At 39.6% G+C, this 15,832-nt stretch overlaps 1 protein-coding gene across 1 annotated transcript in view; it reads left to right on the top strand.

Moving 5' to 3' along the window:
* Positions 1 to 15,832, top strand: part of ZDHHC20 (zinc finger DHHC-type palmitoyltransferase 20) — a 1,600,692-nt gene that overhangs the window by 1,381,930 nt on the left and 202,930 nt on the right. The window contains exon 12 of the mRNA XM_044072039.1: positions 6,110 to 6,189. Within this exon, the coding sequence (XP_043927974.1) occupies positions 6,110 to 6,153 (44 nt within the window). The 3' untranslated portion in view covers positions 6,154 to 6,189. The remainder of the gene's footprint in view (positions 1 to 6,109; positions 6,190 to 15,832) is intronic.

Genomic DNA, 15,832 nt, shown 5'->3' with positions numbered 1-15,832 from the left:
ATTTGAATATGAGAATACAAAAGTGCTTGTGTTGCTCACATTTGATGCATGAGGGTCCCATAGCATAGAATTCGGTGAAAAAAACTGCCATATTCTAGGAACAGTCAATGGTGAGACGTTTAATAAATTAGCTGTTACATTAAGATGGTGGTTGTTGTATGTTGCTTAAGTATTTAATATGTTCATGTTCAGTATTACAGCTCTGGTTAAGAATTCCTGAGCTGGCAACTAAGTCAATCAGTCCAAAGGGGAGATAACATATGACTGCATCTGTTTTTCCTTTTATATCCTTTGCAGTAAATTATTTTCTAACAGGCAACTAACATCAACGTTTACGTTGCTGTGACCTACTTTTAGGTTGATATGCAGCAGGTTAGTTGTTCCTTTCAAACGCCAGTTTCATAACTAGTGTACAAGGTGATCTAGAAAAATACATTTGGGGTGTGTCTGTGTTTCTGTATGCGTTAAAAAAAAAAGCCAGCAGTCTTGTACAGAGGAAAAAGAGTTTATATTAGCAGTACAGGCAGTGGAAAAAAAAAAAGTTAGTTTCACTTTAACTTCATCAGTGGGAAGAAAACAGTTTGGGTGTTTGCCTGTGCTGCTAATAAATAACTTTTTCTCATACTGGAAGACTGTTGAAATGTTTGTGTAGTTTTACACACAGTGTCCTTTGTCACTTAAGAGGATCACTCCTGGCAATGTTTAATTTCATTTATTTATGTAATTTCCAGTTTGATGACCTGTTAGGTGAACTTATTGACAGGCACATTTTAGTCATAGTCCGGGCACATTGGGGCAGATTTGTCCAGTTACAATAGTTGTGGTAAATTACAATAAAAAGAACTAAAGTAAGCATGTTGCTTGATGCATGAAAGCATTATAGGAATACATGTACAAAATCTTCCGAGGAGTTGATGCATTTAAAGTATATGAAGCATAAACATTTAAGACAAGATGAACCAGTGTTTTTCTACCCATTGTCCAAAAAGTAAGTGCAGATGGCTGCATTTGATAGGTGTTACTTGAGTTTGATCTTAAATGTAATAATTTCATGTTGCCTGACCTCTACTGGTAGGTGATTTCAAGTGGAAGGCCCCATCTTGGTTAAAACTATTTCCCATATGGCAGTTTTCATTCAAGCCTAACAAGGGAGGTGGGCTTCATCATTGTCCCGGTGGGAGTAAGTTTGTTCTGTAATCTGGGATTTTGATTTCATGGGAGGAAAATGGCATAACTTTTATTATTTTAAAAAGGATTGTGCTCAGCAGTTTAGTCACCTCTACAGTGAACAGGTAACCAACCAAGTTCTCTTAGTAGATTGCAGTCTGCAGTTCCTGTTGAAGCTAGAATACATTAATAGCGACAGGCCACATTCTGTTTTTTGGAATTAGAACATTTTTGTCCAGTGCATGTCTTGCAGAGGAAGTGAGTAGATTGGGAAATTAAGTGTTTTATCCACAGCACTGTCAGTGTGTTCTGTAGAAGATAAGGTGATGACTACCGTATTACCAAGATGATGATGATCTTCGACATTTGGGTTTAAGTTGCCTTCATTGTCTTTTATTTTTAGTGGGGAAGATTGTGTAGTTTCTGGGTAGTAGCAAACATCATAACACGGGATTTCCTAAGGTTTATTGTTAACTTTAATGTATGTCCAGTTAGATTGCATTGCAAATGAATCCTCACCTTTTTGAAACTGTCCTGCTGGAATTCAGAAATAAGATGTCATCTGCATACACAATTGCATTGAGCTATAATAGGTCATGAATGAGACCATCCCATGAAGAGTGAGAAGAGATGATGTAGCAGAAGTGACCCTTATGGAACACCAGTATTAAGGATGGCTCTTTCATATGGGGAGTTGTTAGTCAGCACCTGGAAGGCTCTGTTTTCCAGATAGCTTTTGAACCACTGTATAGTGTTACCACCAGAGTTAAGTTTTGCTAGTTTTAGTAGTAGAGAATGATTTACTGTTTTGAGTAGTCTAGTCTTGTCAGTAAGTAGACCGCTTGTGATTTGGCAATCATTCGTATTACTGAATGTAGTGTTGGTATTGGTATATGGTGCAGAAAGTGTGTGTCTGTGTGCGCGCATGTATGTCTATATATATATATATATATATATATATATATATATATATATATATATATAATGTATATAATATATTTTTTATGTAGATTTTATATATATATATATATATATATATACATACATTTATATTTATATATATATATTTGCATTTATATTTATATATATATATATGCATTTATATATATATATATATATATATATATATATATATATATATATATGCATTTATATTTATATATTATATATATATATATATATATATATATATATCTATGCATATATGGATCCCTATTGATCCAACGAATTTACGTTTCACCAAAACGTAAATTCGCTACTGCAGTTTCACGAAAGTGCATTTGTTTGAAAATGAAGTAAAAAACACTATTGTGTAAGCAGTAAAGGTTGATGTACAACTAAGGTTACATGCAAACTGCATGTTTTCATGTATTACCTATTTTTTTTTTACTTTATTGTGTTTTACCACGAAAGTGCATTTTCGACAAAATGCACTTTAGCAGAAGTACAGTCGCGAATTTATGTTTCGTTGAATTTAAATTTGATGGATCAAAGTAGATCCATATATATATATATATATATATATATATATATATATATATATATATATGTATATATAGGTCTCCTTCAGAAACCTGAACGCTGATTTACCCAGCTTCCATAATTCAGAGACAAAAAGGCTGATGACCAGACATCCTGGAACACTGACTTTCCACTCCAGGTAGGTCATCCTGACAAAAAAGAAAAACGGAAGGAAATCAAACCCATCCATGTGGGAGGCTGCGTCCCCCAGACCCCCCAGTATACCAGCTCTTGGGTAAGAGGCAAAGTTTAACAGGATGGTGAAGTGAATACTTACCTGGAGTGTAAAGTCATGTTCTGGGACATCGGTGTTGTGCGGTCGTCGGCCTTTTCTTTCCATTTTTGTAAGTGAGCGTTCAGGTTTCTGAAGGGAATGCATATGCATATATATATATATATATATATATATATATGTGTATATAGGGTTCCTGTTCCGTGATCGCAGACTCATTCTGTCGAATGCTTCTTGATCGAACATAAAAGCGAAAAGGCAAAATAATGAAGCGGCTTTTAAGCAAATTCTTTCCCTGGGAAAGAATTTGCTTGGCCGCTTCTGTTACATTGACGTTTTCAGCACTGTAGTGCGATCTCTGAGTTGGTATATATAAGTAGGGGGTGTGGGGGGGGCACAGCCTCCCACGTTGGTGGGTGTGGATGGCGAAGCCCCCCACTTTATTTAATGTTTTAAAGTTTAATTTATTTATTTTTTTGGAACAGCAATTTTTTTCCCCTTGGAGATAAATCTCTGTTCTGAGGTTTCGACTTTGTAAGCTTTCGCTTACATGGGGTCGATTAATCATCGTTCACTTTAAGTGTTCAATGATGTAATATAGACCCTATATATATAAAATGCCAGGCTTTTCTGATATAAAAAAAATGAGACCACAATAAATCATTTCAAAACTTTTGCCACCTTTAATGTAACCTGTACAATTCAGTTGAAAAACAAATCTGTTAGGGGGAAAATGTAAATAAAAAACATACAATATGCTGGTTGTCTGTGTGCACACCCTTAAACTAATACTTTGTTGTGTGTTCACACCCTTAAACTAATACTTTGTTGAAGCACCTTTTGATTTAATTATAGCATTCAGTCTTCTTGGCTTACACACCTGCCATCAATTAGAGAGAGACTGATTCACCCCATATAATGTTCAGCTGTTCTAGTAGGATTTTCTTGACATTTACTCAGTTGCCTACTACAGCAAAAGCCATGGTTCACAGAGAGCTTACAAAGCATCAAAGGGATCTCATTGTTAAAACGTATCAGTCAGGAGAAGGGTACAAAAAGATTTCCATAGCATTGGATATACCGTGGAACACAGTGAAGACTCATAAAAAAGTGGAGAAAATATGAGAACAGTGACGTTGCAAAGAACTGGATGTCCCTCCAGAATTGATGAAAAGACGAGACGAAAACTGATCAGGGAGGCTGCAGAGAGACCTACAGCAACACTGAAGAAGCTGCAGGAATTTCTGGCAAGTACTGGTTGTGTACATCATGTGACAACAATCTTCTGTATTCTCCGTATGTCTGGGGTATGGGGTAGGGTTGCAAGACAGAAAAACATCCAGAAATGGTGAAAATTTGCAAAACAATACATTGTCTCCCAAAAGCATGTGAGAAAATGTGTTCTGGTCTGATTAGACCAAGGTTAAAGTTTCTGGCCACAATTCCAAAAGTTACATTTGGCGCAAAAGCAACACTTCACATCATCGCTAAAAGAACATCCCCACAATGAAGCATGGTGGTGGCAGTATCATGCTTTGGGGTTGCTTTTCTTCAGCTGGAACTGGGGCTTTCGCCAAGGTGGAGGGAATTGTGAACAGTTCCAAATACCAGTCACTTTTGGCCCAAAACCTTCAGGTGTCTGCTAGAAAGCTGAAGAGGAATTTCACCTTTCAACATGACAAATGACCCCAAGTATACATCCAAATCAATGAAAGAATGGCTTTAACAGAAGAAAATTAAAGTTTTGGAATGGCCCAGCCAGAGCCCAGACCTAAATCCATAGAAAATCTGTGGAGTGGACCTGAAGAGGGCTGTGCACAAAAGATGCCCTCGCAATCTGACAAACTCCTACCCAAGAAGACTGAATGTTGTAATTAAATCAAAAGGTGCTTCATAAAAGTATTAGTTTAAGGGTATGCGCACTTATGCAACCAACTTATTGTACTTTTTTTATTTTTTATATTTTCTTCTAACAGATTTGTTTTTCACTTGAATTGTACAGGTTATAGGTCACATTAAAGGTGGGAAACGTTTTGAAATGATTTCTTGTGGTCTCATTTTTCTATCGCAAAAACCTGGCATTTTAACAGGGGTTATGTACACTTTTTATATCCACTGTGTGTGTTTTATATATATATATATATATATATATATATATATATATATATATATATATATATATATAGGGTCTACTTCTAAATCTCGAAATACTGAGAGACCAACTTTCAGTATCTCAAGACTTAAATACCGAGCACCCACTGTACCGAAATATTACAATACTGAATGTCACTATACCGAAAATTCAAAATGTCAAATTTTCAGGAAGCGACATTCAGTTCTGTAGTATAACCTCCAGCACATCACCACTGCCACCCCCTAAACCTATATTAAAACACGAAATACATATCTACAACCCCCCCCCCCCACTACTTATATATGCCAGCTCTGAGGTCTCATTACCACAAAAGACACTAATAACCTACCGCCATGCACACTATACTTCACACATTGTCACACACACACATACTACACATTCAAAAAATACACCGCCTTCAACAGTAACGCACATACTCACCCACATAACCCACCAAATTCCCAAAACTTCCCACAACACTACAAAACAAAAAAACCCTACCCAAAATCCTTAAACACTAGCAACTTACTTGAATCTCTGTACACAGCCACCCATCTTCCACCGTATCTCATTCCCAAACCCCACAGTGCACCGTAAACACAAACCACAACACACCACCTCAACAGCACAGTCGATAATGCAAGACGCTGTAAAGTGCAGTTTCGATCATCTGTACTTTCGCGATATTAGTCTCGAGATACTGAAAGTCAGTCTTTCAGTATTTTGAGATTGTGATCCCATATATATATATATATATATATATCACACACATATGTAAACACACATGTTTACATTTAAAATAATGTTTGAATCAAATTAAATATTTGTTCAACCTGTAATTTACAGGTCATTAGAAATAGGGTTTAGTCATCAGTTCTTGAGCTTTATTTTAATCCAAATTAGAAATGTGTATTAAATAGCTTTAAGCAACACAGGTAGTTTGCATGTTTAAACCCGAAATTCTAAGAATATTAGCATATTGTTTGTATTGTTCACATGTTAAGTAATGACTTGCACATTGTTTAAACTCTTATCTTTGCTGCATTGAATTTCAGGTGCTTGGGGCCACGTCGCAGTTCCAGTGGAAAGTGATTCTTAAGTTTTTAACAGTTATCTTTATGACTGATGTTAACAGGTAAGAAGTGAACATTATGTATTTTGTCTTAAATGCATGTAATGATAGAATAGTGGAGTATAGCTAAAATATAAAACATTGTATTTAGAATGCTATTGTATTGCTGCTTTCTAAATGGACTTGCAAAAATGCTGCCTTCCTGCAGAACGGCTGAAGGGCCTTGAATGCTGAGGCAAGACTCCTTTAGCAGATTCCATTGTTGTAATAATCACCATCACTGAGAGAGCCCTCTGAACAGAGCCCAGCAGTCACACTAACAAGGGTTTTTGGTGTTTGACCTCTCTAGAAGATGCATATTATGCATCAGGTACCTTTTAAAAAGTGATCTTAACTGCCTAATGCATAATATTTATTTTCAGAGTGATTTGGCTCAAAAACCCTATTGAAACTGAGTAAGTTGCCCTGTGGGGAAACTACATTGAAAACTAGTGTACTAGATTCCTACCTTTGTTAATCTACCCAACTGTTACAGAAGGTGGATGATGATGGAGATGCATGCACAGATGGGTACATTGCTATTCATTGGCATGTTGGCCTGGACATTGCAATTTCAGTGATGTCCTTTTATTTATATGCTGCTGTATCCATAACATGAAGGGAGTCTGCCTCTGGTTGGCTTGAATTTCCAGCGATTATTCAAAAGTTAGCTGCTACTGCGAAGGTACGTGCTTCGGCCCGCTGCACTCAGCATATGTCGGCCATAAATGGACGTCTGGTATAAAGCGGACGTCAGCACGCACTTACCTTAGAATTTTGTTTGCCGCCTTTGTGACTGCCAGCTCCAGTCATCGCTCGCTTGGAGAAGTGACTTCATGTTTATCCATGTTCAGATAAGTACCCTATAGGGGTTTTGGGTTACATTTTTGCTTCTGCTTTGTGGGTTAATGTCAGGTAAAAAGGACAAGTGTCAGTGTGGAAAGCAGATCCCACATAAAGACTCTCACGAGCTCTGCCTGTTTTGTCTAGGCCAAGACCACAGCACTTGTGAAATCTCAGTCTTTTGTTCCCAAAACCCTTAGGAGCTCTCTGGCCACATTAAAATTGTATGTAGAGAATCAGCGCTTGAAACACTTAGCCAAAGACATGGACCCGACATCGGGAACCTTGGAAAAACCTCCCAAAAAAAAGCCAAGAAATCTCGGCATGATCCTACTGATGCATTCTCTCTTCTGACTGTACCTCTTGAGGCCAGTGAAGGCCCAAGTCTGAGTCTTAATCTGCAGGCATTCCACTGACTCGTACCTAGAAGAAAGCCGTCAAAGAAGCCACTAGCACATCCCAGGAGGAGTCGCAGGCATCCGACTTGGGCGTTGGGGGGGCCCAAGGCTCATTTCCGAGGCCCCACATGGCGTTTCTCAAATAGTCATCCATGAAGGCATTATTTCTAATATTGTGAAGTGCTACCCGACATCCAGCCTTCCTTCCCTGCATCGCATTATGGACATGTCTGTGTTGGATGCTCCCAAACAGAAGAAGCAAAAGTCAAATTGTATTGTTCCTCCTCAACCATCCGTGCCATCTGTCCAGGTGCCTGGCAGGCCTTTTTACTCAGGCCCTACTTAATGCCTTCCTTGCATTATGCCATATCTCTGCACCTGCCCAGACCCTTTCAGCTTCTACTCCTTAGGGCAAATTAGTACCTGATATTTCCTCTGAAGAAGAGGATTCTTTAGGGGATGAATCCCTAACTTACACATCCCAAATTGCCTCCACTCTGGAGTATGCATCTCCAGAGGAGCCGTCGCATTAAATGGATTCCCCAGGGGAAGACATAATCTTTGGGGAAACAGTAGTGCAGATGAGGGACTTTAAGTGAGACCGCAGTCAGGTTACTGAGACTCAAAAGAGGTGTTATGACCTCTTACAAATGAGTCCCCTAATCCATCTGCAGTTCTTCCTGTGCATCCTGCTTTTGTGAATGCCTTTTTGGCTGCCTATACAGCCCCAGATTCTCAACCCCCTGCAAAGCACCCAGACAGATTTTATAAAGTCCCTGAAGATGCAAAATTCCTCTACAAGGCACCTTCTGCAGACCCTTCCATGATTTCTGTAACTGCAGATAAAACTTCCAAACTTCTCCTTTTTACTTGCCTCCTTCCTTTGGATAAAGAAAGCAGAATAATGGAAAGACTGGGCAAAAGAAAAGTATATACAGCTGCCACTTTAGCTGTGAGAGCCATAAACTACCATACTCATATGGCCAGATATTCCTTGGCCCTTCTTATTGATGCTTTTAATCAGTTGGGTGATTTCTTGGCTTCCCTTATCAAAGCAAAGGTCTGTAGTCTGTTAAATTCCTGCAGTGAAGTAACTAGACACTCCATTAAGTGTAGTTGTGATGCAGTGGAGGCTTCATCAAGGCCTGTGACCTCAGGTTCTGTCATCAGGAGCTATTCCTGGCATAGGCTATAGCATCTGCCTGATGACATCAAGTAAAAACTCGTGAACACTTCCTTGGATAACAGGAGAAATCTCACTTCCTGTGTGCTTCCTGAACATCTCCAGCCCCCTCCCTGGAGAGGGAAGCAGGCCATGCCCCTTCACTCCTTTCTGTCCCTGGTTGGCTCTTCCATTACCAGTGATGCTAGTCAAAGTCCAGTCACCTGAGTTGCAGTAAGGGCTCCATCCTCCTGCATCATAGAGCCAGGCAAGTTGTTCAGGTCCTTATGGATTTCAGTGAACACTGACGTCTCAACTAAAGCTCTTGATAGCACATACTTTCATCACACACCACCTAGATGCAAGGAGTTGTACAACCAGTCTGTCAGACAGCATCTTCAATCCACTGTTTTGCTTTTTTTTTGCCCCCAAGGCATCAGTCACTGTATGCCTTCAGGGTCTGGTTCTAATGCTGGCTGTAGTTGTATTCCCATTTGTCATGTACCAGATGATGGTCCTCCAATGGAGTCTGTGTACAGTGTAATCAAAATACAGATGCTATATCCCTTTTATTCTGGTCTCATTGGTTAGCCTTCGCTATTTTCAGTGCGTCTTCACCAGGGCAGCTTTTCTCACAGCTGTTCCTTTGTACCTCACCGTCAGTGACGTATCTGCATTATGACTGTTGTTTAGGGAAGGCAGTCTAAAGGACTTGGTCAGAACAAAAGGTCTCTGTGCATGTCATCGTCCTGGAGATAAGAATGGCTCTTCTAAAGCTACAGGCTCTAGAGGACCTCCTCGCCAGTAAGCAGTTGCCATCTGATGTGACATGGCATTGGTTTGATGCATCATAAAACTGCAGAATTTAGTCATACCCTCTTAAGTTAAGAGGTAGTAGCATGAATGTGGGAATGGGCCATGTCATCTCGCCACTTTCCTATTTTTAGTGAGTGAGTGAATCTGATGTCAGTTTTCCTTCATTCCTCAACATATGGGTTTGGATCAGAATCGGCTGTTACTCCAGCTTGTGAAGACCAACAAACTTGAGCTCCTTTCCTACACATGCACCATGCCTAACTTCCCTCAGATCTCATTTGCCGCTTTTGCGACCAGAAGTGGTTGACTACTGCTCTCAAGCTATCGTTTTAAGATGTCATTTCTTTAAAACCTTGTCTTTAATTGCCATCCATTTAGTAAATCTCTGTTTAATAACTTTCTATTTTCCATCAACTTCTTTCTACTCTTCATTTTTTCATTCCCCTTACACACTTGAGTGTATTCTTGCAACTGTTGTTGGTAGACCTTTCCTACCCCCCATATATCCCCTTCTGTTAAGGGTGTTAGACCGTTCTTCTATTTCATCAAAAAAAGAGAATCTGCTAACTTTTTTTTCTCTGCCCATTCCTTTTTCTAGTGACGGTATTTAATTTGTTACTGTCAGAGTAGATATCTTGGTTCTTTTGCTGATATATGGTTGTTTACAGTACCACCTGTAGCTATGTCTGAAAATGGCTTTAAAAAAATGCAAAATGTAGGTACAAGATGCCATTTACTGATCCCCACTGTGTCTGTGTACTGTTTAGGGGCTGAGCACCTAGACTAGGACTGACATTTGCAGTGGATTCAACTCCAGTGCTCTCAAAGAAAGGAGAAACATTAATATTAAGAGGTTTATTGCCAACTCCCTTTTCCCAGGCCATCGCTGGGAGTTCAGTCTCCTAAGACAAAATCCAATGACCCTTCAAAAAGCTCCAGATTTTCAGACTCCATGGCTTCAACTTTTTCCGAACCAAAGAATAAATCAAAATCGGATCTGACATCTCCTGGGATCCGACCATCCTGTGATCCGATCAGGTATCTGGCAAGTCCTTCCTCCGATCCAATAACACACACTACATATTCGAAGTCCTTGGATCCTAAGCCATTGCCTTGTACTCAGTATTCTCCCACAGTGGATCTGGTACCACCCAGGGTGCTCACCCCCTTTCTGGAGTGGCAAGCTAAGTCTTCTTCAGTGGTGTCCTCTCATTCCTCCAGAAGCCTCTCAGAGGCGGATGTGGAAAGGATGATGAGGTTCTTCACAAAGCAATTTCAGAAGGGATTCTTAATGTTCGTGGTTCAGGAAAACAGTCTATCTACTACTGCACTGATAACTCCTCCTCTGACCCAACTTGTGGTGGTAGCCCTCGGATCTGAGTTTTTCAGCCCCTTCTGTTTCTGATCTAAAGGCATCTTTCTCTCCCGATCTGACTGTTACTCTGAGTGCACTGGCCCTGACATCTTTGGATCTTAATGGCTCTCGTTGCCGAAGCTTCCAGGTTGGATCCGAGAGGACAGAGTTGACTCCCAAGGTTTTCAGAGCCATCTCTTCCCCTCAGAGCTTTGGCGTTGAACAGCTCTGCTCTGGCTTCCATCTCTGATGGACAGCTCTCAGAGCAGAGTGAGGTGGCTGGCCAGAAACCCGTTTTCTTGGCTCCATTGGCTTCCTTCTTTCTGAAGCGGTCTGCCTTCAAGGTTGTGAAGAGGGTTATCTCTGCTCCAGCAGGTCAGGTGGGTCACCCCCCATCCACCTTCAACATCTCTACTGACTTTGCACCTTGATCCTCAGCATTCTAGATCCCTGAGGCAGCCAGCCCAGAGCTTTCCAGACCACCCAGCCAGGTACTGTCATCTCTTCCGATACTTCTCAGGGTCATCCCACAAAAGATGTCCCTAGGAAGAAGACATGGAAGAGGAAACACTTGAACCCCCCCCCCCCCACCAGAGTCAGTCACTGAGGATACTGACTTTGATGAGGAAGAAGGATCTCCCAAATCACCACCCGATGACGTCGCATTTGGAGCCATCCTTGAAACCCTTCAACAAAAGGGTAGTTGGTCTGCCCGAACCCCAATTTCTGAGGAGTCAGTATTTCTGGAGGCTTTTGGGACTGGCCCGTCTACCTTCTGGGTCCCTCCAACTGCTGGTGATCTCATTGATTTGGTGTCTAAGCAGGCATGGAAGAAATCTGATATAATTGAGCTGATCCTCAAGAGACCAGACAGGATTCTGGCTCCACTGGTAAGAAGAGAGTGAAGTAAAGGGAGTATCAGTTGATGCAATGGTTTTGGTGGCAGCTACAATGAAGGAACTTGCGAAACACAGTTCTACTGTCCACCCCCCAATAAAGAATCTAGGGCTCTGGACAGGTTTGGGAAGCAATATATGCTTCAGTGACTTTTGCTGTCCAGTCGCTGAAATACTTGGCACACTTCACGAAATTGAACACAAATAGCAAGAGTGGAGATGGGAAGACCACAGCATCAAACCAACGATTTATTTCAGATCCAAGGAATCAAACAGGTACCAAGTAAGCGCTTTCACATCCAACAGATGCTTCTTCAGACTTCATTCAGACAGAACTTGCGTACCATTTAAATACATCATTGATTAAATCATTTGCATTAACAATCAATCAATTGCTAGCCTTAAAGGTATAATTCCAAAAAACATACTGAATTTAAAGATACATGCATATATTTAATCAAACACAAGTATAAAAGATTTATTAAAAAATTACTTAAATCTTTTAGCAGCAAGTAAAGCTTTTATAGATGCCCGTTCATTAAGACCAGGGCATTTATCGGCCTGTAACTTGACTATCCAATGTAATTCCTTTTGTTCAGTAACATTTTTCTTATCACCCAGCCTTAAACCACAATCTATACTACATATAACTAAAAATTTAAAAGTATGGCTTTTATTTATCCTTGTATGTTTGGCTAATGCACTTCTTTCAACATCATCATTGGGAATGGCAGAAAGATGTTCCCTAATTCTTTCATGAAGAGACCTATTCATCATGCCTACATAAAATGATGTACAGTCATTACAGACTGCAAGATATATCAAGTCATTGATGGTGCATGTAGCATTTACTCTGAATTCATATCTAATGCCAGTTGTGGGATGTATGAAAATATTATCCACACTTAATACTTTACATATGTTACACTTCCCACAAGATGTTAAATATGGTTTAAACACTTGCTTCTTCTGCGAACATTGTTTATCTGAGTTAAATAGCAATCTCTTCAAATTCTTTTTATTCTTGTATCTAAAACATGGTTTATCACCCACAATCTCTTTAATTTGGGCATTAGTTTGCAGAATAAACCAATTCTGTTTCACAATATCCCTTACTATGTTAATATTACTAGAATACTGTAAGCTTAAAAAAGCTCTATTTATATTATAATTATCTTTATTTCTAATTTCAGATATATCCCTGGTCTCCAAATTTGTATTACTCATATAAGGTTTAGCTTTTGTACTACTTAAATTTTCAACATATCCAAGGTTATAATCAATTTCTTGCCTAGTATATTTACGTTCAACCAACTCCTCCTTAAAGGTGTCTGAGTCATTCATAAAGGTTCTATCATCAGTATTCAACCTAGATATCCACATACCTTGTCCCTTTATTATATTACTATATACATATACCGGGTGCATGCTGTCCTGAGATAAGATGCTATTTCTTCGACATGTTTTTCTATACAAAGTAGTGGAGAAAACACCTTCATGATCTTTCATAATGGCTACATCTCGAAAGTCTATCATTGTTGTAGAAGCTTTCGATGCAAATCTCAAAAAACTTGTACTTTCGTTTAAATGCTCTACAGATTGCATCAGCTGCATGTATGAACCAGTCCAAATCAAAAAGAGATAATCTACAAACTGTTTATATAAATAAATATAAGGTTTGTAGGTACCATTCAGCAAAATTGCTTCATCCTCCCAATGTGCCAACACAATATTTGCATAACTGTTGGCACACGGTGTACCCATCGCAACACTTACCTGTTGCAGGTAGTATTTCCCATCAAACAGCATCACATTATTCTCGAGAATGATCTCTAACAGCATACAAATTAAATCAATTTGTGTCGCATCATATGTACTGTTATTTCCTAGATATATTTTTACCGCCTCAATACCATAAGGATGCGGTATAACTGTAAATAAAGAATTTACATCCAATGTTACCAACCAACTTTCTTTCAACCTATTTTGGTTGTTCACAGTGATAGGTAATTAATCACATAGTAACTGTTTACTATCCTTTAAAATTTGTTGTGCCAAAGAAAACGGAGGACTGGTAACCAATTTTAGATCTCTGTGTGTGGAACAAATCTGTTTGAGACTCAAGTTCTGGATGGTCACAGTTCAGTCCGTTCTCCACTTTCTGAGCAAGGATGACTGGATGTGCTCAGTAGACCTTCAGGATGTGTACCATCACATAAAAATTATCAGATTTTCCAGAAGGTACTTAGCTTCCAGTAGGGAGCCAGTCGTTACCAGTTCAGAACACTGAAGTTCTTTGTGTTTCACTGTTGCAATCATCATACTTGGATTGTCTGCTTGCAGGTAGCCCTCAGTCGGCCCGAATACCAGAGTCTTAGTATTTCTGTGTCGGTTGCTGTCGCTCCAGAACTGACATCAGGTAGTTGGGGGTATAAAAACAGGTAGCTGACGCCATTACATCAGTCCTTCTTGCCGAGGAGCCCATAGTAGAAGCAGTTTGCATGAGTTCTGGTCTGCTGCTACCTGAGTGTTTCATTTACGAATTGAATCATCCTGAAGTCTTCTAAAGCTAAGTACCCCGTTTGGGATCCTTTTTTCTTGCTCTAACCGATGTCAGAAAAAGTTAACAATTGTCTTGCCTGTGGAAAGGAAATACCACACCGAGATTTTCATTCTTACTGTGTTTTATTTCTTTTATTTAACATTTATTTTACCAGGATAAGTCCAACTGGACATCATGTGTCCTTTTTCAGTGGAGTCCTGGGGAGAAAAGCTCCAAAGAAATAACAGTGTACATACATGCTTTAGATAACAATAAAACTAGCATACAAGATAAGAGAAACAATGAAGTACAAAAAACAATTATGTAGAACAATAAGATACTCAGGAGTAGTACCATTATTTACAATATATACAAAAAGTACATTTCAGGTGAGAGTATAGTGTATGCATTAAAGGCTTTAACGGGTCACTTACATATGGAAAAGTGGGTATTCAAGGGGGGGTCTTTGCAGTTGCAGAGAGGGTTAGTATTGAGGTGTAATTTAAGAAGGCCTTTAAAGGTGCCTGTTTGACTTTGTAGCCTGAGTTCAGGTGGGAGGGTGTTCCATGCTTTGGCAACACAATGGGAGAATAAGGCCTCCCCAGAACCATTATTGCATGGATTAACTTCAGTCAGGTTTTTGATACATGAACGTAGCTCCGTTTTAGGGTTGTTAAAGTTTAGCATGTCGGCAAGTACAGGGCACTTCCCCGGATGGAAGAGAATTTGATGAGCTATGATCAGTTGGTGGTAGCGTAGGAGGTTTGGAAATTCTAACCAGTGCAGTTTAATTAGGGATAGGCAATGGTTGGGAATGTGATCTATTATTGGCAGTGAACCTAGCTATTTTATTGTAGCATGTAGAGAGTTTGTTCAGGTTGGTTTTGTTAATATTGGTGAGAACTGGAGAGGCGTAAAGTAGTGTTGATAAGAGATGAGTTCTGGCTATTGTTCTAGTCTCAGGGGTTAGGAATAGTTTTCAACGATATAGGCAACCTAGTTTTTTTATGGACATTAGAAAGAGTTTGGGATATGTGCTTGTTGTATTTAAGTTGATCAATAGTGATGCCTAAGAGATTAGCCTCAGTTACTGGAGTGATGGTGCCATTGGTAGACATGATGGTAAAGGTGGCATTGCAGTGTTTGGTTGGGTGGAATAGTATTAGCTGTGTTTTTTGGGGGGTTTAGTATTAGTTGGTAGTTGTTTAGCCAGTTCTCTACCTCAGTGAAGGATTCTTGGGCTTTACTTTGAATTAATTGGATGTTTGTTGCTGAGCAGATTAGGGTAATGTCATCCACCTACTGGACAATGTTGGCTTTAGTGGTAGCTAAGTGGAGATTATTTGTAAATATGTTGAAGAGAAGGGGGCCCAAGGACTGAACCTTGTGGGGACACCACATGTGCTAGGGAGTGGGTGGGATAGGGAGTTGCCCCATTTGACAGATTGTGACCGGTTGTTTAGATAACTGTTAAACCATTGTAGAATGGGGTCATCAAGGTTGAGTTCTGCTAGACAGGGGAGGAGTTTGTTATGGGAAACTGTATCAAATGCCTTGGATAAGTCTAAGAAGGTGGCAGGGACCAGCTTTCCTTGGTTCCTGTGCAAGTTTATGGTATTGGAAAAGTTAATTAGGGTAGTGTTGGTGCTATGGGAA

This window comes from Protopterus annectens, chromosome 5.part0 (genome assembly GCF_019279795.1).
Source record: "Protopterus annectens isolate FY-2018-M chromosome 5.part0, PAN1.0, whole genome shotgun sequence".
Lineage (NCBI taxonomy): Eukaryota > Metazoa > Chordata > Ceratodontiformes > Protopteridae > Protopterus > Protopterus annectens.
Note: the sequence above shows the minus strand (reverse complement) of the source record. Positions and strands in the feature narration are given on the sequence as shown.